The sequence below is a fragment of the Pediculus humanus genome, genomic scaffold (assembly GCF_000006295.1).
Source record: "Pediculus humanus corporis 1103172107477 genomic scaffold, whole genome shotgun sequence".
Taxonomy (NCBI): domain Eukaryota; kingdom Metazoa; phylum Arthropoda; class Insecta; order Psocodea; family Pediculidae; genus Pediculus; species Pediculus humanus.
This window is the reverse complement of record NW_002987095.1, coordinates 216,138-237,903: the sequence shown is the minus strand read 5'-3', so window position 1 is coordinate 237,903 and position 21,766 is coordinate 216,138. Positions and strand designations below refer to the sequence as shown.

General features: G+C 29.6%; 3 protein-coding genes across 3 annotated transcripts; 2 read left to right on the top strand and 1 right to left on the bottom strand.

Moving 5' to 3' along the window:
* Positions 1-670: 670 nt before the first annotated feature.
* On the top strand, positions 671-4,783 carry Phum_PHUM131550 (uncharacterized protein; the record flags this gene model as incomplete). The annotated part of the gene is made up of 6 exons (XM_002424446.1): positions 671-691; positions 1,458-1,554; positions 1,647-1,763; positions 1,887-2,153; positions 2,235-2,349; positions 4,687-4,783. The coding sequence occupies 6 exons, from the start codon at positions 671-673 to the stop codon at positions 4,781-4,783; spliced, it is 714 nt and encodes a 237-aa protein (XP_002424491.1).
* Positions 4,784-7,267: 2,484 nt separating this feature from the next.
* On the top strand, positions 7,268-20,573 carry Phum_PHUM131530 (uncharacterized protein; the record flags this gene model as incomplete). Its single annotated transcript, XM_002424445.1, has 38 exons — positions 7,268-7,306; positions 7,443-7,732; positions 7,809-7,971; positions 8,057-8,227; positions 8,363-8,582; positions 8,713-8,930; positions 9,005-9,895; positions 11,128-11,326; positions 11,407-11,563; positions 11,678-11,830; positions 11,910-12,212; positions 12,307-12,476; positions 12,590-12,791; positions 12,870-13,100; positions 13,176-13,429; positions 13,504-13,810; positions 13,886-14,162; positions 14,236-14,430; positions 14,508-14,641; positions 14,714-14,852; positions 14,945-15,110; positions 15,323-15,601; positions 15,700-15,907; positions 15,981-16,236; positions 16,331-16,498; positions 16,577-16,777; positions 16,868-17,104; positions 17,193-17,363; positions 17,455-17,847; positions 17,942-18,124; positions 18,228-18,513; positions 18,607-18,860; positions 18,963-19,220; positions 19,308-19,583; positions 19,683-19,821; positions 20,324-20,348; positions 20,428-20,496; positions 20,552-20,573. 38 exons carry the CDS (start codon positions 7,268-7,270, stop codon positions 20,571-20,573), a joined length of 8,304 nt encoding a protein of 2,767 aa, XP_002424490.1.
* On the bottom strand, positions 10,030-10,911 carry Phum_PHUM131540 (TP53-regulating kinase, putative; the record flags this gene model as incomplete). Its single annotated transcript, XM_002424444.1, has 2 exons — positions 10,030-10,520; positions 10,731-10,911. The coding sequence occupies 2 exons, from the start codon at positions 10,909-10,911 to the stop codon at positions 10,030-10,032; spliced, it is 672 nt and encodes a 223-aa protein (XP_002424489.1).
* Positions 20,574-21,766: the final 1,193 nt, after the last annotated feature.

Genomic DNA, 21,766 nt, shown 5'->3' with positions numbered 1-21,766 from the left:
TTATTATTATTTTAATTGTTATTACGTCACTATTTTTTTTTTTTTTTGAAAATTATTCGAGGATGAAAAAATAATTGGGAAAATCCTTTGCGGTAATAAAAAAAAAATGTCTCGACCGTGCCAATTTTTCTTTTCGAATCGCGAAATTTGTGATTATTTTACTTTTTTTTTAAAAAATTAATAATAAATATTATTATTATTATTATTACGACGCAAATCGCACTTTTTCATATCACTTATCACGCTCGGAAAATAAAAATAATAATAATAATAATAATAAATGAAAACGACGATGACGACGACGACGACGAGGACGACGATTAAAAAGTGACTAAAACCGAAACGAGTTGCCAGCCAAGCTTTCGTTTTCTTAACGATGACGAATATATATTTAAATTGTTGTTGTTGTTTGTTATAATCTTAGAATCCGTACGATCAACCAATCAAACAACCGAACAAACAACCAATCAACGAAGCAGGGAAAGAACGATAGAATTTTGTCCTTTGGCAATATCGTATAAATAACCTTGTGCGCGTTTTTTTCTCTTTTCTTTTCTTTTTTTTTTTTTTTTTTTCTTTTTAATTTGGGGGTCCGTAATGAATACAAATAATGATGGGGAGTGGGGGAGAGGGGGAGAGGGAGAGGGAAGAAGCGGAGGGGGGGAAAGAGATGAGTAGAGAATGTTGGCACGTACGTACGTTACTGACGAAATTAAATCACGACGACGTATAAAAATTAATTTAATTTAAAAAAAAAAAAAAACAAAAACGCTTCGTGATTTCCTGTGGGATTTTATATCATCATCATTATTATTATCATCGTCATATGATATCCTTATCAATCATTATTAAACTTAAGGATTTTACTGGGGGAGGAGGAGAGATGGGGGGGGTTGCAAATTATTTATTTGTTTTGTGGATTTCCGTTTTCTTTTTGTTAACGGTTTGAAATTTCAGTTTTTAAAGGTTTTTTTTTTTTTAAATGTTATCAGTTGGAGGTTAATCATTCGTTCGTTAACGATAAAAAAAAAAAATACTGCGTAGGTTTCAGGTAATTACGTTAATTAATCAGGTTCGATGATTTTCCTTCACGAATAACGAAAAAAAAAAAAAGCGATTTCGACGGTTGTGAAACTAATAAAGCCGCCTCATTTTATTCTAATCACATGCTAAGTGAAAACAAATTATTAGTCGACGTTTGTTTGTTTGTTTGTTTGTTTGCTTGTTTGTTTTTTAAATAAATCACGTTTAATGAAAAGAGAGAGAGAGAGAGAGAAAATGTCGTTATTATCGATTTATATTTATATCGATTTTAAATTTTTTTTTAAACTTTGTACGAAACCGTGGAAATTCGAATGCAAAATAATGATAAAAAATTCGAACGAGAAGATAGGATAAAAAATGATATGATTATTATTATTATTATTATTATTTGTTTGTTTGTTTATCGTTTGTAGGATAAGAAAGAAATTAATTCTTACGATGAAAATGACACGTCTTCTGCTCCGAATTCAAATTTATCGGGATTTTATAAAGCACAACCGTTTGTTTTGGGTACGTAACGACGACGATTTGAAATTTTTTTAAAAAAAATTGTTGGCCCGTTTATTATTATTATTATTATTATTATTATTATTGTTCGACAGAAGAAAGCGCCGGATCGGAATGCGATGATGTTTTTTCCGCATCTACTCCAACACACGGTTCTTCGGCTTCGGTCGATACGAGTTCCAAACCATCCAGAATGACGAAAAGAATGGCTCGTCAAGCTCAACTCAAAAGGCATCATTATTATTATTATTATTATCATCATCATTATTATTATGATTAACGCGGGTGATTTTATATCGTAAGTATTCGTGATTTCAGGTTGAGAATCGCACAAGAAATTCAAAGGAGATTGGAAGAAGTCGAAGAAAAGCAAAAAGAGCTCGAAGTACGGGGGGTGACTTTGGAAAAAGCTTTGAGGGGGGAAACGACGGAGGAAAACAAAGAGGAAGAAGAATTGTTGCAAGAATGGTTCGAATTGGTGAGAGAAAGAAACGAGTTGAGAAGGTACGAGAAAGAGCTTTTGGTGAGAGCACAAGAAATGGAATTGGAGGATAGGCATGCGAGACTTCAACAGGAGCTCAGAGATGTTTTAGCCAAAGATGGTAATGCGTCACGTGAAAATTCTTTCCTTTTTTCCTTTGTTTACTCTCCAGTTCGAAAAAAATGGTTCTTTTTTTTTTTAGAATGTGACAAAACTCACGAAGAAGTTTTACACGAGGGAGCATTGCTACGAGAAATGTTGGACACGGTAGAGAAAAGAGATGCGTTGACGTCATTACTGGAACAGGAGAGACAAAGGTGCGAAAATTTATTATCACCCGTAGGAAATGACGAAACAAATAATAATAATAATAATAATAATAAATGGATACCGATGATACCGACGGCGTTCGAATCGGACAACCTTATAATCCTGTCGGGGATTTTCATATTATTATTTTACTGCTTGCTTTCCAACATTATTGTTTTTCCGTCGGCATTTTCACTCCCGCGATTTTTCCGCATTTTTTCATGATTCATTTTCCATCTAACATATTTCACGGTTCGTTTTGTATTTTTACTTCCTGCCTGATTAACGTTTTTGTTTGTGCTCTTGCAATCGAATGCTTTTACTCCTTCTGCTGCTTAATCATTCAAGGTTTTTTGCCTGATTTTGTTTGTTTGTTTTGTGTTAACGTTCCTTGTTTTTAACGCCTATCAAATTCATTCACATTTAAAACTTTTCTTTTCTTTTCTTTCTTTTCTGTTATGACTTTTTGACTTGACGACACTCCTACAATGTTCCAGGACGAAATTTTTTAACTAATAGGTATGACCTGCGTCGAATGGAATTTTTTTCTATTAAAAAAAAAAAAAATCGTGATTTAAAAAGTAATTAAATAATTTTGCCATTGAAATTAATGTCGTTCGTTATTTTATGACGTCATTTTTATATTAAATTTAATTTTCATACCTCGTGACTAACAAACGTTTTAACTTTAATTTTAATTTTAATTTTTTTTTTGGGGGGGGGCGGGGTTTTGGTTTTTAGTATTTTCCTTTTTTTTTTTTTTTTTTTGTTTTTCCGCAACTTTTTAACCGTAGGAAAATGACGACGACGATGAGGAGGACATGAAAAAGGAAAAAAAAACGGGAGGGAAAAGTGACGGGGAGAGAATTGTTTACCAAAATTGGTAATTGATGATTTCATAAGTGACGATCGTGACGACGATGACGATAACATGTTTGATTTTATTGTTTTATTATTATTATTATTTATTTATTTATTTGATAATGATGACGATGATTAATAATAATAATAATAAAAGTTTATAGGATTTGATTGTGTGTACGACGGACGATTTGAGGGGGGGAAAAAAAGAACAAATTAGACTTTTTTTTATTTTATTTTATTTCTTGATTTTTTTTTGTTTGTTGCACGTTTTATTTTACTTTTTTTTCTTTTTCATTTTGTTTTTTTTTTATATATTTTGATTTGACGATGATGATAATAATAATAATAATAATAATAATTTTTATTGTATTGCATAAAATGTTTGATTTTATGTTTTTTTTTTTTTATTTATTTTATTTTTTTTTTTGAAATTTTATTTTCTAATTTTTTTTTTCTTTTCTTATGACTTCCATTCCTTTAAAATTTTCATTGTTGAAAGTTGTGTTGAACTTTGAACTTTGACATTTTCGAAGGGGGAGGGGAAGGGAGTATGAATGGGGAAAAAAAAATTTTTTCTCTCACTTGCTTTACTTTAAAAAAAATTTTTTTTTTTTTTTTTTTGTACTTAAAAATAAATTTCACGTCTCTTTTCATTCATCGATCAATCATTCATTCATTCATTCATTCATTCATTCATTCATTCATTCGTCACAAATCGCCGTAATTTTTTCGGCTGCTTTTTCCTTGGCTTTCTTATAGCAAATTTTATTTTAAAAAAAAAAGTAATTCTTGAAATATTCTATCAAATGCGCTTTTGATTTTCTATTCTGCATGTTAATTTAAAAAAAATTTTTCTTTTTAAAAAAAAAAAAAAAAAAAACTGGAAAAACCAGAAAAAAAGTAAATTTAATTTACTTTTGATGAGTCACGCTGTTAAAATTTCGTCTGCTTGAATCATTATTTAAAAACCTCTGATGAATTGCATGCCGGAAAATTCTGTTTGTTTGTTTTTCTTACACGGAAAATAAACGTAAGAAGGTAAGGATTACACAATTGATAATTGAATCCTAAGGGGGGGAAATGACGTCACGATAATTTTTTGTCGACAAATTTCCCCGATTTGACTTTTCGTTACGACAAAGATTGATTAATCGTGATGATAATTGATAAGAAAACGGGGAAATTTTTTTTTTTTTTTTTTTTCGTTATCGAAATAAGTTTAAAGTCGAAACAATAACGAACGAATTTAAAAATAAAATGGCGCGTAAAAATTTTTAATGATACTAATAAGTAAATAAACAAAAAAAAAAAAACTATTATTCGGATTAAAAATGTTGTCGCGCGACAAAAACGCGAATTAAAATTTTGAATTTATGTCGACGGTTTGCAAACAATTTTTTTTTTTTTCATTTCACGGTTCGTTATTTTTTTCTTTACGCGAACTCGCATTAATTAATTAATTCTTTTGTTTTTAAATTCAGGTATCAAGAAGAAGATAAAGATTTAGAGGCTCAGGTATTGTCGAAAGGTCTTCGATTGACTCCGATAAGAAAATACGAATATCATTCGGAAGTTTGAAATTTGATTGAAAAAAAAAAAAAAAAAAAATGTCGGATATTTTCATTTCGTCACTTTTGATGATGAATTCGTAACAAACGCAAACATGCAAACACGCAACAAACAAACAAACAAACAAACACACGCTTCGGTGAGATATATACTTACCGAAAAATAAAAAGGAAATTACGTCACATCATGTCGTACGTGTGTCGCTACTGTCGTCGTCAACGGCTTTTTGTTTACATTTTTGTTTACGTTTTCCGCCATTTTGAATTTTCGAATTGTTTTTTGCGAGCGCGCCTTTTTTTAATTTTTATTAATCGTAATTAAAAAAACGTGCGTGTGTGCATGCGTGGGTGCGTGTTGGGTCGTACATTTCCTAGCGATAATAATAATAATAATCGTTGTGATTATTATTAATATTAAGAGAGAGAGAGAGAGAGAAAGAAAAAAATTTGCAAAAATAAGCTTTGCACATTGTTGTAATTATTGTACAGGTCTTGTTAGGTTTAGCATTTTCGCAAACGAAATCGCGTGTACAGGTTCTTTTAAAAAAAAATTTTCCTTTTTTTTTTTTTTGTATATTTTTCTATGTAAAAAAAAAAAAAAAAAAAAAACAATTATCTTTTATTATTATTATTATTATTATTATTGATTTTCGTAATAACCGTCGTCGTCGTCTCAAATCAAGGTAGCTCAAATAATAATAATTTTCATGCACGTTTTCCGGTTTTTTTTTTTTTTTTTTTTGATTATAATAATCGAAGGAATTTTATGATTTGGTATGATTTATTTAACGGATTATTATTGATTATTGATAAACGATAATGTATAAATAATCAATCAATCATCGATAAGAAATAGGGGGGGGGGGGAAAAAACGCGACGTTTGTTTTTATTTTTTTGTGTTTCAAAATATTCGAATCGGGTCTTCCGTAAAATTTTTTTTATTTTATTATAAATTATTATTATTATTATTATTATTAATTATTTTATATTTAATGATTTTTTTTTGTTTTTAAAATAAATAAATATTTATTAAAAATTTATTATTGTCACGTGAATAGAATAATAATAGTAATAATAAGTTTTCTTCTTATTTTTTTTTGTTTACGGCTGAGTTATTATTATTATTATTATTATTAAATAAATCGCATATAATAATATTATAATTGTAAAGGTTCTTTTTTTTTTTTTTGAATATTAATTTTATATATGTATATTGTATAATTAAATGAATTATTTTTTTATGACCGTATTCGATAATTATAACGATGATGATGATGATAAGAATAAAAAAAGGTAGAGAAACGATGGGGGGGTTTCCGGGGGGAGGGGGCAGAGGGATTTTTAATTATGAATCGTAAAATTTTCAATATATATATATAATAAGTGTGTTCGTGTGCCTGTTACGTCATCGATTTATATAGAAATCTATAATAATGATGATTTTTTTTTCCCCAAATAATATGATTTGTAAATGAAATTATTTTTTTTTAAAAGAGTACAGTATTACGGTGGGGGAAAAAGGGAGCACATTGTATTATTATTATTATTTTAATTCACCCGTATAAAAAATATATATGACGTAATTTTTTTTTTTTTTTTTTTTTTGGATCGAGTACGACATGATTTTTACCGCGATTTGCCTTCCTATGTAATTAAACAATATTAAAAATTTTTTTTTTTTTTTTTAAACAAATGTGTATCGATTCGTGTATTTTTTAAATTATTATTATTATTATTATTATTATTATTATCATTACATAATTGTAATTGTTAAACACTTTTTCTCATTTAAATGAAAAAAAAGGAAATTTTTTATAATGATAATAATATTAATAAATTTATTATTAAATGATGATGATGATGTTTTTTCCTTGTGATAATTTTTTATTCTGAATAAGATTAGGTTTAATAATAATAATAATAATATTTTGATTATGATGATGATAATAATAATAATAATTTTTTTTAAATTACTTGATTATTAGGTATTTTATAACCAAAGTGAATGTTTTTCAATGTATTGATTGATTGATTGATTGATTTTTTTTTCGCTTTCAATATATATATATATTTATATATATATCTAAGTAGTATTTATTTATTTTAGTAAAAAGGAAAGAAAATTTTAAATATCCTTTATTAAATTTTAAACAAAAAAAATAATATTGATGATGAAGGATTAAGTAAGTAGGTTGATGCTATGATAAGTTTTAAGATATTATTCGTAAATTAGTATTAAATTTATTATTATTATTATTTTAGTATGGTTATTGATTCGAAATGTAAACTTTTTATGTAATATTTTCTTATTTCGTCGAGAATAGAAAAAAAAAAAATTATTAAAGTTAAATTTGTTGTAATTGAAATACATAAAACGAAATTATTTGAATTATTTTCTGCTTCCACGTTGTTTAGTAGTTAGCCATGTCTAAACAATGTATTTGATAAATCTATGTAGTTAATAATTAATTTTTTTTTTTTGTAGCTTATAAAATGGATAAAAATAGTAGGAAGAGTGGTAATAGGTTTAAGGTTGAGTATTTTATTAATTTCGTTAATTTTTTTTTAATAACATTTTATTAATAACGAATTAATGGATGGAAAATTATTCCACGTGTGTGTGTGTGTGTGTGAGTACGATAACCATAAATTGATTTTATTTTTTTAGTTTATACCATTTTCCGAAAGGATTTCAAATGTTAACATTGATGTATTTCATCGAGTTCCTCATCGGTATGAGGAAGAAGAAGAAGAAGTGGAAAATTCCACATATTTTCATTTGGCAATTAAAAAATGGGTTGTTTTAAATTTAAGTGCCAAATGGAAAGAATTTAGAAGTGAAATAGGATACGAAACTCAAACTTTACCCCAACTACTTAATAATAAAGAAAAAATTATAAATGTTTTTATTAAAAATATAAGACATCAAGATGAATTATCTTATCAGCCTGTTTTAGAGTGAGTTAAATTATGTAAGTTAGAAATGGGTATGTAACTGTCAATTTTAATCGATATCATTCCTCTGTCATTTTAGGTTAATGGTAGCATTAGTAAAAGATTTAAGACATGAACTCTATCCTTATTTTCCACAAATTTTAAAAGAATTAATACATTTATTAAAATTTAAAAATCCTGAAATATTAGAAGCAACTTTTACATGTTTAGCATATATATTTAAATATTTGTTTAGAGAAATGGTAAGTTTTTATCCAATTTTCAAAGCGAATGATTGTTAGTTGTTTTTTAAAATTACAATATAAAGATTTTTTTGTTATTATTCAGGTAAAAAATTTAGATATAGTATTGTTGGAACTTGCTCCGCTTCTTAGCGAAAACAATCCGGATTATGTAAGAGATTTTGCTGCACAAAGTTTTTCATTTGTAGCTAGAAAAGTCAAAGATAAAAATAAATTATTATCATTGGTTTTGTATGTTGTTCAAACATCGCCTGATGTGAGTATGACATTGTTATTATTTTTTTAATTTAATTAAAGTATTTAAGGTATTATTATCATCATGATAATTTTTTAAAAAGTAATTTTCAAGATAATTTTTTGAAACTAAAAATGAAACTGATTTAAATATCAGGTTGCAGAAGGTTGTGGTCAATTATTATTCGAAATGATGAAAGGTATTAAAGGACAAACTCACAGTTGTGCAGAAGAATTATTTACAGTTTTACTCAATTCTTTCGGGATGAATGACATACCACAAAGGATATTAATTTCACTAACAAGTCAAATAGTTACTACTTATGGGAATTGTATTCCAGTTCAGCATTCAATTTTATTCAAAGTTTTAATTGTAAGTTTTTAAAATTTGGATCATATATTTAAGAATTTATTATAAATTACTGTAGGTACTTATCATTATTATTGTGTTTTTTTTTTTTTTTAAGGCAAGTTTAAAAAATAAAATAGAAAATAATGAATTATCAGGTTTGAAATCAATGCTTAAAATCAGTAAATTAGGACTTGATTGCAAAGGAGGAAGTCATTTAGTCGAAACACATTTGTCAGAGTTTACAACAATCATTTTAAAATGTTTAACTTTAGAAATGAAAGTGCAAAGTATTGCAGCTGAAATTTGTGCACAAATGCTCACATTGAAAAATATAAAATTACCACAAGAATTAGCTAGTAAAATTATAGAAAAGGTAAATTGTATTTTGATAAATTTTCATTTGTTTTTTTTGAAATGAATTCTTCGAAAGTTGTTTTAAATTTATAGGTTATGCTAATAAACAACATGGATACACTAATATATTTCATTTCTGAAACATCGGAATCTTCTGGATTTGAAGGAACCATTCTTCCGAAAGCGCTTAAAAGTTTTGCCAAAGTTAATTCGATTGAATTTTTAAACACTTTAACAAAAATCATTGTGGAAAAAATTGCAAAGAAAACAAATCAAAAATTTGATGATTATACTGTTTATCCACTGGCGTTACATGGAGAGACAATGCATATATTCAATGTTACAATTGAATTGTTGAATAATTTTTTAGAAAAAAATGAAGAATTAAAAAATATTTTGTGCTCGTTAATACTGTTGAGACATTTTGAACCGGTAGATCATTCACAATGCATAAACACTGTCGTGAAAGTTATAAATAAATTACTTGAGTTATTAATATCGTCAGAAGAAGAAGAAAACAAAAAAAAAATATTATTATTTACCATTTGTGTGGCTTTGAAAACACTTTTGCATTTTAAAAATAAAATCACAGACTTGAGCGACTTAAATTCCGATTTCTTCGTTGAAAAAATGCTCAAGACTTTAAAGACTGATAAATCGATTTTGGCACTTAAAGCTTTCAATTTATTTTTGACATTGCAAAATGGTTACACGTTTTCTGGAAATTGTCTCGAAGAATTAAATAAAACAATACAAGAATGGTTATTATCATCACAAACGAATTCAAGATTATTAGCAGTTAATTCATTGCAAAAATTAGAAGAATTTAAAGAAAAACCGTCGAAATTAATGATGAAAGCACTTCAAGATGCATCGGATGCCGAATTTGTGCCTTTGACTGTGAACGATTATAGAAATAAATTAATGATATTGGATAGGCTTAAATTTGAATTACTGAGTTCTGTGGAAGAGGAAAATCACAAGGTAAGGTAAAAATTAAATATTTATAACTTTTTTTTTTTTTTTTTTTCTCCTCCCCGTTTGCAAAAGTGAGGTCTTTAATTTGTCATTGCACAATTGTTGATAATCACATTTTATTTTACTCTTGTACTCATGGTTTACCCAACCATGCATCTCTTTCTTCCCCTCGATCTTACTTCTGCAAATTTTTGTAAGACTGAATTGATTTTTTTTTTATAAGTCTCTTTGTATTTTTGCAAAATATCTTTGAAAAATTGTGATGCGTTAACATTCATGCTGACCAAAGCTCTTTCGAGAAGATATAAATCTACGCCTTTATCCTCATCGCTTGCCTCTAAATGACTCAGCCCGAAATCAATGACTATTATCTCATTTTTATTTGTCACTTCATTTTTCTGTATGAGAAAATTAGAAGGGGTCAAATCTCCGTGTACCATGTTATTGGAATGCATTTTAGCAATGGCATTTCCTAATAAATAAGCCACTTCTTTGATTTTATCATCTGTCAACTCATTTTCTCTTTCCAATTTTTCAAAATACTGTTTCACGGAAACGCTCGACTTGAAATATTCTAAATAAATTACTCTCTTGTTAAGATCCACGAAATAAATCGTCGGAGTTTTAATTCCTAAAAAAAAAAATTCAAATTCACGTGGTTTAGTAACTTAACCTAAATTGGTTAGTTTAATTATTTTTAATGGTTATTACAATTGATAAAAATTAATTTTAAATTTTATAGTGTGGGTGTGACGTAGTCGCCCTATTTTTATTTTTTATTTTTTATTTTTTTGGTGTACATATTTTTGAGTTGTAAATGATTACATTCATTTTCATTTACCTAATTGTTTACATCTGACAATATTGCGGCATTCCGCCCTTATTCTCTCTTTCGTTAAATAACTATCTAATTCGGAATGTCTGTAATGTTTTTTAAATCTTTCTTTCACCAAAATTTCTTTTCCTAAAAAATCTTGAATGTAAACCTTTGATTCAGCTCCTTGAAATAATAATCGTTTCATTTTTGTATTCATTTGTACCGTCCATCATGTGCGTACAACGTTAGCGCGCACATATTTTTAACTCCTGCCACTGCAATCTCAACGGTTTTTTTTTTTGGGGGGGGGTGGGAAAAATAGTTTTGAAGACGTTGATAAAAAATTGTTGCAATTTAAAGGTCAAAAAATTCTTCCATCAAATAATTTGTCAAATTATTTGTTTGTTTTTTTTTATTTTAGGTGCTACTTAAATACTTATTAGGAGTTTTATATAATAATTTTCAACTAATTTGGGAACCCGTGTCTAATTTGATAGCTTCCTACTCGGTTGGAATGCCCGTGAATACATTTTGGGATATATTTTTTTCACAATTGAGAACTTCAACGGCTTATTGTAAAGGAATGGCATTGATGGAAGATTACGAATTGCCCGTTTTAGGTGTCAATCATATAAAAATGTTTTAAATTTAAAGTTTTGTTTATTTTTTCATGACTTTTTTGTTTGCTGTATAATTTTAGATGATTACTTCTTGGACAGTTTAATGTTTATAAGGGCTTCGAATAAAGTTGATCATGAAAATTATAGGAATTTACTATGGACTACAATGAATTTATTTCCAGAAATTTGTGAAGCCAAACACAGGGATGTGATTTCCATTTACTTACCATTTATACAGTAAGAGAAGTTCACTTTCAAGTTTATTGTTATCGAATTACAGAAAATGATTAAAATTATAATTAATTACTTGATCATTTTACTGAAAAAAAAAAAAAAAAAATTTGTTTTTAGAAATGAAGTTTTGAAAACTAGTTTTGACAGTGCTTTAACCATTAACATACAAAAGAATGAATCTGAGAGCAGTGAAAAAAGTCTAGAAGATTTGCCTGATGATGTGATTGAAGAAGATTCAAAATCCAAAACTTCCTACGGGAATACAATAAAGTAACCCATAAATTAATCGTTTAGATCGGGAAAAATTAAATTACACGCTAACATTGAAATTTTTATAATAATTTTTAAGGTGTGCCATCGCTCAATTGACTTTACTGTCCAAATTTAAAAATCCCAAACATTGTTTTAAAGAACCGGAAGTTCGGGATTCCTACTTGTCGTTGCTCGTGTACAAAGATGCGGAAATACAAAAAAAAGCTTTGGAGTGTTTATTTAAGTACAAATACAGTTACATGGTTCCGTACAAGCAAAATTTATCGAATCTGATCGACGATGGTAAATTTAAAGATGAACTCGTTCATTTTCAAGTTGATGCCGAATCTGGAGGCGTGAAGGATGTGCACAGAGAAGAACTCATGCCGATAGTTATGAGGTCGTAACATTGACTACTACTTTTTCAAATGATTTTCTTTAAACTTTAGACTCGTGACAAATTTTTTTTTTTTTTTTCCTAATTTACTCTACAGGATATTATACAGCAAAATGTTATATTTGAGTTCAACGTCGAGAGGGAATAAAAGTTCGGCGAACGCACTCAGAAGATCGATAATTTTAAGATTTCTATCGGGGATTTCTCAGTCTGAAAAAGAAATATTTTTAAAAATGGCGTTTAAAAGATGGAATGTTTACTGCTCGAGTACGCTCTTGTAAACTTGATAAAACCTTTTTTTTAAATTTGTCGTTTGGAGAATTGCAGCGGCCATTTTGAAATGATCAAATGTATTTTTTTTTTTATTTTTTATTTTTTAGCCGATGTTTTTGATTTTGGGAAAATAATAAATTCTGTCGATTTGAAAAAAGTACCGCTTTTAAAAAAACTTTTAAGCACCGTGAACCTTGCAGAAGTTGTTTTGAATAGTTTCGGCGGTTTGATGATTGATTCTTTACAAAGATACATTTTGAAAGTTGTCCTTTCGGTCGGATCTTACGTCTGTGGAATATACGCGAAAAGGTTATTTATTTTTGAAAATTACCATCCAGGGTTTTTTTTTTAATAACTTTACAAAGTTTTTCTATTTATTTTTTACAGGGATCAAGTTTACAGTGGATATTTTTCATCGTTGAAAAATTTAAAAACGACTTGCATCGATTTCGTAATAAAATTTTTCGATCGATTTCAAGATTTCCCATGGAGGGAAGACGATATAAATGCGATATTTAACGTATTCGTTTGGCCGAATTTGTCTAAATTATCGATCGAAGGGATTCACGGTTCTGCGGGTCTTTTAAGATTGTTTTCCGTTTGGTCTAAAAACCCGAGGTAATTTTAATTTAATTTAAACGTGCGAAAAATTTCATTCGAAATGTAAATTTATATGTATTTCATCGATTTCAGGTATTTTAAATTACTTGCTCGTTATAATGACGAGAAAGAAAAAATGACTCCTTTGTCGGTTACGATGAAATTGCTCATAAATGAAAAAGCGGAAAATTCTGTGACTTCCTGCATTTCTTCAATGCTTGAAAATCTTTTGACGCTTCAGGAAAACACCCCAAATGATGATGACGACGAACAAGAAGAAAATTATACTCCTATTGAAGTCGATTTTATACTACCTGTGGAAGAAGATAAAATTTCGAAATTAACTCGTAAGTAAAAAAAATAATAATAATAATAATAATTTTAAGCGTAACTTTTTTTTTAAAAAAAATTTTTCTTTTAGTGAAAGAAGAACTGAATTACGGTTCGAAAATTCTTTTTCCACATGTCGGAATGATATTGACGTATTTGAGAAGAAAATTGGAAAAATCGGATTTGTCGACGTTCGGCAAAGGACAAATGACGGTCCTTTCGAGAATTTCAGAAATGGCGACATCGACGGAACACGGCGATGCTCTCATGAATATACTCATCAAATTACTGAGCACGCGTAAAACGTACGCGAACGAAGAGGACGATGTATTGATCAACATGGTGACAACTTTGGAAAATCTCGCAAACGTTGTAGTAAATCCTTCGGGATATTTGCGGTGAGTGACCGCATGGTTACTTTTTTTTAAAATTAAAGATACAAATAATTATTATTATTATTATTATTATTTCAGTCAACTCGCTCCCCTTTTCGGAATCGTAGAATTAAAGCAAGCTCGCGTCATTTTAATCAATTTGATTGGAACGATAGAAAAACGTTGTCCGGAAATCCATCAAGTTTTCACTTTAATTTCGGATCTCAATTCGTGGGATGCAAAACGTGTCGATCAACCGGATTTCGATAGGAGGTTGGAAGCGTATAAGAAAATTAAAACTTTGACTCTCGAAAAAAATTTAAATACGGATTTGGCATTCATTGTGTTGCACAACAGTTTTTATTTCGTTCGATGCGTAAGTCGAAATCGATCCCGATAATCGATTCGATTCGATTAATCGATAATAAATACGATTTTTTACTCATCAGGAACAAGATATTTCGCTGCGGGATAACGCTTCGTTTTATTTGAAAGAAATTTGTCCCAAGATTGCTTATTTCTTAAAAGGAAAAGGTTTATTAAAACAACATTGGTTGGAAAGCATTTTATTTTTAGTCAAAAAGGGGATCGTATCCGAAAACGAAAACGTTCAGGGTTTATCGATTTCGCTGTTGGGTGTCATGGTAAGTCGATTTCTACCGCGATACGCATTCAAATGTATCGATATACATATTCACGTGCGAATCGATAAATTTTTCAGGCTCGAGAATGCGGCGACTTACATCCGGTACTTAGAGATTTGTCCATTTTGACCAACAAACTCGATCCGGAAGTTGATTTTTTCGAAAACGCACAGCATTTGCAAATTTACAGGAGATTGAAAGCGCTACAAAAGTAAATTATTATCATTTACAAAAATAATTTTTTCGACACGTTGTTTATTAAATTTTACATATATTTTTGTAGATTTTCCAATACGGCAAAAACGTTGGAAAAGTCATTATCCACAAGAACTCTACTACAATTTATTTTACCGCTTGCAACTCGATATCTGGCTTGTTCGAAATACGCGGGAAAAAACAGTTTGATCGACTCCGCGATCGAAGTCAGTTTTTCACAATGATGATTTTCTTTTTTTTTTTTTTTTTTTTTTTTTTTAATAATCACGTGATAATAATAATTAAATATATATTTCAGGCTGTGGCTACCGTTTGTAGGTTTCTTCCGTGGCATCATTATCAAATGGTTCTTCGATTTTATTTGACGAAACTTCATGGAAAACTCGAATTTCAAAAACAGCTCACGAGAACCGTTATTGCAATTTTGGACGCTTTTCATTTTGATATTTCCAGTTCTCCAGCAAGTGAGTCCAACAACAACAGCAACTCGATGAAAAACAGGAAAAATGAAGGTAATGGAGTGATTTCATATTTACGAAAATTAGATTTTTTTTTTTTTTTTTTCTATTACTAAAATTATTTGCTAAAAATCATTTGCTAAAAGTTATGGATGTGGATGCAACTCCTAAGGAAGAAGAAGAAGAAGAAGAAAAAACCTCTAATGATGATTCATCAGAAAAGGAATCAAAAGAAAATTTAAAACCAAACGACTCAAACGGCGAGAATAAAGATGTTGATGAAGTCGAAATAAAGAATATAACGAACGAATCGGAAAATGTGGAAAATGGGAAATCGATGAAGAATAAAAAAAAAAATAAAACTCGGGAAAAATCTAAAGAATTGGTTGAAGAATTGGTGGAAGTTTTGGAAAAGGAATCGGAGGAAGTTGATGAATCCCAAGAAGAAAATGTACAAAAACAAGAGGAAAATAAACTTGCCATAGAAAAAATCGTGAGTTTTTGCGGGCGTCAAATGATTTAAAACCTTTTATTTATTTATTTATTTGTTTGTTTTTATTTTAGGAAATTCTTAAACCGTTCGCTGCTTTGAAAGTTGAAAAAGCCATAGCGGGATCCCTTTTAAATCAATTGTATAAAATTTTGACGAGGAAAACGCGAGTTGAAAGCACTCATAAACTCAATTACAAAAATGTCAGCGCGGATAGAGAAGAAGAAGATTTGCTTAAAATTCCGATCGCGGTCACGTTGGTGAAATTATTACAAAAATTACCGGAAAGAATACTCGATCGTCAGTTGCCGGGGTACGTTAATTTTTTTTTTGGGGGGGGGTGGGGGGGAAATCGTCGTATTCGTTAAAAAGAATTTTTTTTTCAGTATTTTTATGATGCTTTGCACGTATCTAAAATCACGTATAGAGAGCGTGCGTCGGGTAACGAGAGAAACGCTACAGCAAATACTTTTTACTCTCGGTCCGAAATATTTGCATTTGCTGTTGGAAGAAATGTCTACGTCATTGAAAAAAGGATTTCACTTGCACGTGTCGGTTTACACGATGCACGCGGTCATTCTTCACATTCACGGTTTGTTAAAACCCGGTGACATCGATGAAAATTTACCCATATTGTTGGACGTGAGTCTGAAAAATTTTCCGAAAATGTGTTCCGGAAAAATTTTTCCGAAAAACTTTTTCCTTTAAATGGGGGGTGTTTTTTTTTTTTTTCTAGGCTTGCAAATCGGATTTGTTCGAAGCTTTGAGCGAAGAAAAAGAAGTCATCAAAATACAAGCTAAACATAAGGAAGCGAAATCAACTAAAAGTTATCATTTAATTAATCTCATCGCTCAATGCATTACGGAAAAATGTTTGACGGATTTAATTTTACCCGTTAAAGACGTGAGCGATCCTTTAATTTTAAGGTTGATTATTCCACACGATAAATGAATACGATTTCCGTACCTTTTTTTTTTCCAGGTACTTCAAACTTCGTACACTCATAAAAACCTAGTCAAGTGTAGGGAATATTTAAGACAAGTGACTCTGGGTCTCTCGGCCAATCAATACATATCATTCGAAAATTTATTTATTTACATTTACGGTACGACGTCGGAAAGCATTCCGCAATTATTGCCGCCTAAAATGACCGTTGAACTCTCGAAGGAAAAAAATTACAAAGTGAGAAAGAAGAAAATTCCTGGGGGGGAGGGGGGGAGGGGGGAAAGGAAATTTTAAAATTAATCGTTTGTTATTATTGTTATTTTTCAGGAGAAAACGGATTGTTATATTATACCGCCGGAACCGAAAAACAGATTGGGAACGCTAAGCAATCCCGTAAAAAAAGGTACGAAATCCAACGCTCATATAATCGTAGAATTCGGATTCGGTCTTTTATACGTCATAATGAAAAAAGAAAAATTGAAAAATTGCGATCGGGATTTAAGATGTTATCTCGATCCCATCGCTCCCATTCTCGTCAACTCTCTGGATTCGCAACAAGTTAAAGTAAGATGGTGACACGTGTTTTTTGTTTATCAAATTATTTATTTATTTATTTATTTATGCTAATATCGGTGCGCGATGTCATTTTAAGGTATCCACCCTCGCCGTACAATGCCTGTCGAAATTCATCAAATACAATCTTCCGAGTTTGAGAGAGAACGTTAAAAAAATAACGGATTGTTTGTTTACGACGTTGCACAAATACGCTGCTGCGGGTTTGTCGAAAGGAAACAATTTCGATCTTGTTTTAGCGACGTTTAAGGTAAATTTTTTTTTTTTTTTTTTGTAAAAGAAGGCAAAAAAAAAAATCAAATATGGCGATTGTGAATTATTTTTGTATAATGGTTTTTCAGACCGTGAGCACGCTGATACGAGAAACGAATTATCACGGTATCACGAGTGAACAATTGAAAATTCTCTTATTGTACACGGAACAAGACATATACGACACGACGCGGCAAGCGACCGCGTTTTCCCTACTCAGAACGATATTGAAAAAAAAATTAAACAGTCCGGAATTGCACGAATTGATGAACAAAGTCGCGAGTTTGTCGATAACTTCGGATCATTCACACGTGAGACAACAAGCCCGACAATGCGTTTTTCATTACATCATGGAATATCCGTTAAAATCGAAAGTCGAAGAATTCATAGGTTTTTTCACGTCGCAATTGAATTACGACACGGAAAGTGGAAGACAATCGAGTTTGGAAATGATAAAAAGTATCATTGGACATTTTCCAATCGTAAGTAGTAGTAGTAAAAAGTTTTTCTTTTTTCTTCGTCTTCTGCATCTGCGTAAATGTCTACATTTTTATTATTATTATTATTATTTTGCAGGAAAAATTGGAAGAATTGAGCGGAGTGTTTTTGCTCACGTTAGGAGCGAGTTTAATAAATGACGACAGCGTAAATTGTAAAAAAATAATATCGGGTTTGATCAAAGCCATGCTAACGAGATTGGATAAAGGTCACAGAGATCAATTATTCGATGTTCTCATGATTTATTTCAAAGAAAAAAAGGTGATGATGACGTCAACACTACTACATCGTCACGATTGATAGATATCGCGTTCGAATTATTATTATTATTATTAATTTTTTTTCTGTTGTTGCTGCCGATTAGTTAACTCTCAGACGGTTGGCAGCACAAATCTCTGGAATATTTGCATCGATCGAAAAAGAAGAATTCGAAAGTCGACTTCCGGTTTTGCTGCCGATAATACAAAGTCAATTCGTCGGAGATTCGAGACCCGGAAAATTTGTCAAATTGGTTCGAGAGAACGCGGCGGAAAACAGAGATGAAGATCATCATTTTTTTCAAGTCATGCAACTCGTCATAAAAATATGTTCGAACGTACCGGATTTTCTCACGTCGGATAAATATCAGGAAAACATACATTTTTTGACTGGTGCGTGTGTGTGTGTGTTTTTACAAACGCACCAAGGAGGTTGAAATTTTTTTTCTTCTGTGCACCTGATACATTTAAATTTTTTTTCGTTAGAAACGGCTCAAAATTTACTTTGTCACGCTCACGAATGGATACGTCTCGCAGCATCTCAATTTCTCGGTTACGTATTCAATTCTTGCGATCCCAACGACGTCGCAGCCGTATTAAATGGTAAAACGAGTAGCAGTAGTCAAAAACTTTCATTTTTGGAACCTAAAACTCTTCACAGACGAATCAAAAGTTTAATATTGGATCATTGTTCGCAATTCATACCGGGGATTGAAATAACTCAAGAATTTTTAGATCAGGTGTGGCAAATTTACCTCCTCCCCTTGCCCCGCCTCCGTCCTGCCCCCGTCCCGCCCTTTTGTTCGATTGTTAATAATTTTTCTTTTTTTTTTTTTTTTCAGAACGTTAAAAATTTAGTTTATTTGGCAAGAGTTTTAAGCGGTGTAATGGAAAAACCTAAAAAAAATAAGAAAAATTTAAATGGAAAAGTTGAGAACGACGACGAAGAAGATGCCGGCGATGATGATGATGATGATGATAGCGACGAGGAGGAAGACGACGACGTGGAAAAGCCAAAACTTTCGCTATTGTGGATGATAAAAAGAATGAGAAGAATCGTCAATTTGGAACTTTCGCAAAATCCATCGAGTAAAATATTGGTAAATAAATTGATTTTTTAAAAAAATGGAAAATTTAACTAGGTCAAAGGTCAAAGAAAAAAAAAAATGAAAATTTTTTTTTTATAGAGAATGACGGTTTTCAATTGGTTGGGTGCCGTCGCCATGTGTTTACCCAAATCGACTCTCAAATCCGTTTTATATCACATGATGGCACCGATAATAAGAGAAAGAGAAATAGTACAGCAGGGGGGTGAAAATCATCCGATGAAATCTTTGGTCGTCGAAGTTTGCGGAATATTTAAAAAGAAAGTTGGAATGGAAACGTATTCGAAAGAAGTCATTAAAATAAATGCCAAATTGGCAGAAAAAAGAACGGAGAGGAAAAATAAAATAGCACAAGAGGTATAATCGAAAAGATTTACTCTCGTCTCGTCTCCCCCCCCCCGCCCCCGGAAAAATAAAGAGTTTAAAAAATTTTTTTTTTTTTTTGATTCTTTTCAGTTCGTTATAAATCCGGAAAAAGCGGCAAAAAGAAAAATAGATAGACAGAAAAAGAAACGGGAAATAAGAAAGAGAAAGATTGATAGTTTTAAAGAAAAAAAAGGAAAATTTAAAAAGAAAAGAAAAATGAACGACGGAAGTTAACGAAGGAAAAGTGGAAAATTGGAAAATCTTATCAATAAAATTATTATTGTAATCAACGGGGTTAATATTTAACCCTCGTTTGAATTAAATGTTTTTCTTTCTGGAATGTTTATTAAATCAAGAAACAATTTTTGTACAGGTATATGTGTTTGTACAGGTATATTGTAAAGCAGAATGGAAAAGAAAGACAATAAAGAAAAGTTTTTTAATAGTAAATTTTTTTTCTTTTTTTTGGGGGGGGTGGGGGGAGGAAGAGAGGGTGAAAAAATGAATTTTTTATTTATTGTTATTATTATTATTATTATTATTATTGAGTAATAATATTCGATTTTAAGGGAATAAATATTTACTATTCATTCAAAATGGCGGAAAATTTAAAATCGATGATAATAAAATTAACGGAAATACCTTTAAACGGGGGGTGGGGGCGGAGGCGGGGGGTTCGAAAGTTAAATTAAAAAAGTAATTCTTAAAAAATTTATTAAAATTGTTTGTAGTAATGGGAAATATTTATAGACTAACGTTTTTTTTTTTTTTTTTATCAATAATGATAATTCATTGAAAATTTTATTTCTTTTTTTTTTTTTTTCGTAAATCATAGTCTAATAATAAAACAAACCGTTAAGCCAAAATTACTAAATTTTGAAAACATAACAGAAATTAAACTCACGTTTAAAATTTATATAGATAAATTAATTTTTTTTTTTAGTAAGTTATTTTATTAGGGTTTCGCATTTAAAAAATTAAAAAGGAGACATTTTTTTAAAATTATTTTCAAGTTAAAAATTGCACAAAGGGTGAAATATATAAATTTTGAAAATCGCGAGAAAGAAGAACGAGTAACGGTTAAAATTTAAATTTTAGCGGAGGAAAAAAAAAAAAATATAAAATAATTGACGATAACATAAGGTAAATATAATTAATTGAATGCATTTAATAAATTGAGCGGGGGCTGTCGCTAGTGTTGACTCTCGAAGCAGTTGAGCAGTCACATCTAAACAGTCAAACGAGTAACAATACATCTACGTATATATATATATTGTTAGTGGGAGTATTAATAATTTTTAACTTGTGAATATCGGGAATAAAATAATTTTAGTAGGTGTTGCCACAGTTTGATAACAAGAATGAATTATGAATCGCAGATGTTAAATATTTTAACATGAATATGGAAACAGATTGTCAACCTAATTTAAAACCTTTATCAAATGCTCTGGTAGGAGGTAAGTTTTATATATATATATTATCCAATTATCAAACGGAAAGGAAAAATGTCTGCTGCGTTTTTTTTTTTTTTTTTTTTTTTTTTTTTTGCGTTTTTTACATTTCGTTTTTTATTTGAGATTTTAGTTTTTTCCCCTTTCTAATTGATAATAATAATAATCAAATATTAATTTAATTGTTAAATTGAATCAAAACATATTTTTCAAATTTATTATTGTAATAATTTATGTCATTAAAAAGGAAAAAAAAAAATATGAAAATTCTGGGGGCGGGGGTTTTTATTTTTAATGTCAACATTGTTTGTCATTTATTGTTTGTATTGTTACCCATTTTTCTTTTTTTTTTTTTTTTTTTTTTATAAAAAATTTTAATTAAAAAAATAATTTTCTCTAATGTGAGAAATTGTGGTAATGATTTCTGTTACACTTTTTAACTACTTTTTATTGCATTAATAATGTTATGATGATGGCAATTATTAAAGTGTAATGTTTTGTCTCGGCATGATGGTTATTATAATAATATAAAAAAAAAGAAAAATATTTTATTCATAAACGATACAAAACATTAAATTAAATAATAATAATAATAATAATAGTAAAGAAGGAGAAAAAAGTAAATAGTGTAAGTGAAAGTATTGTTCCATGGAATAATTTTTTTTTTTTTTTTTTTTTTTGTGTTTCACATTGACAATGGGAATTTTATACATTTTAAAATAT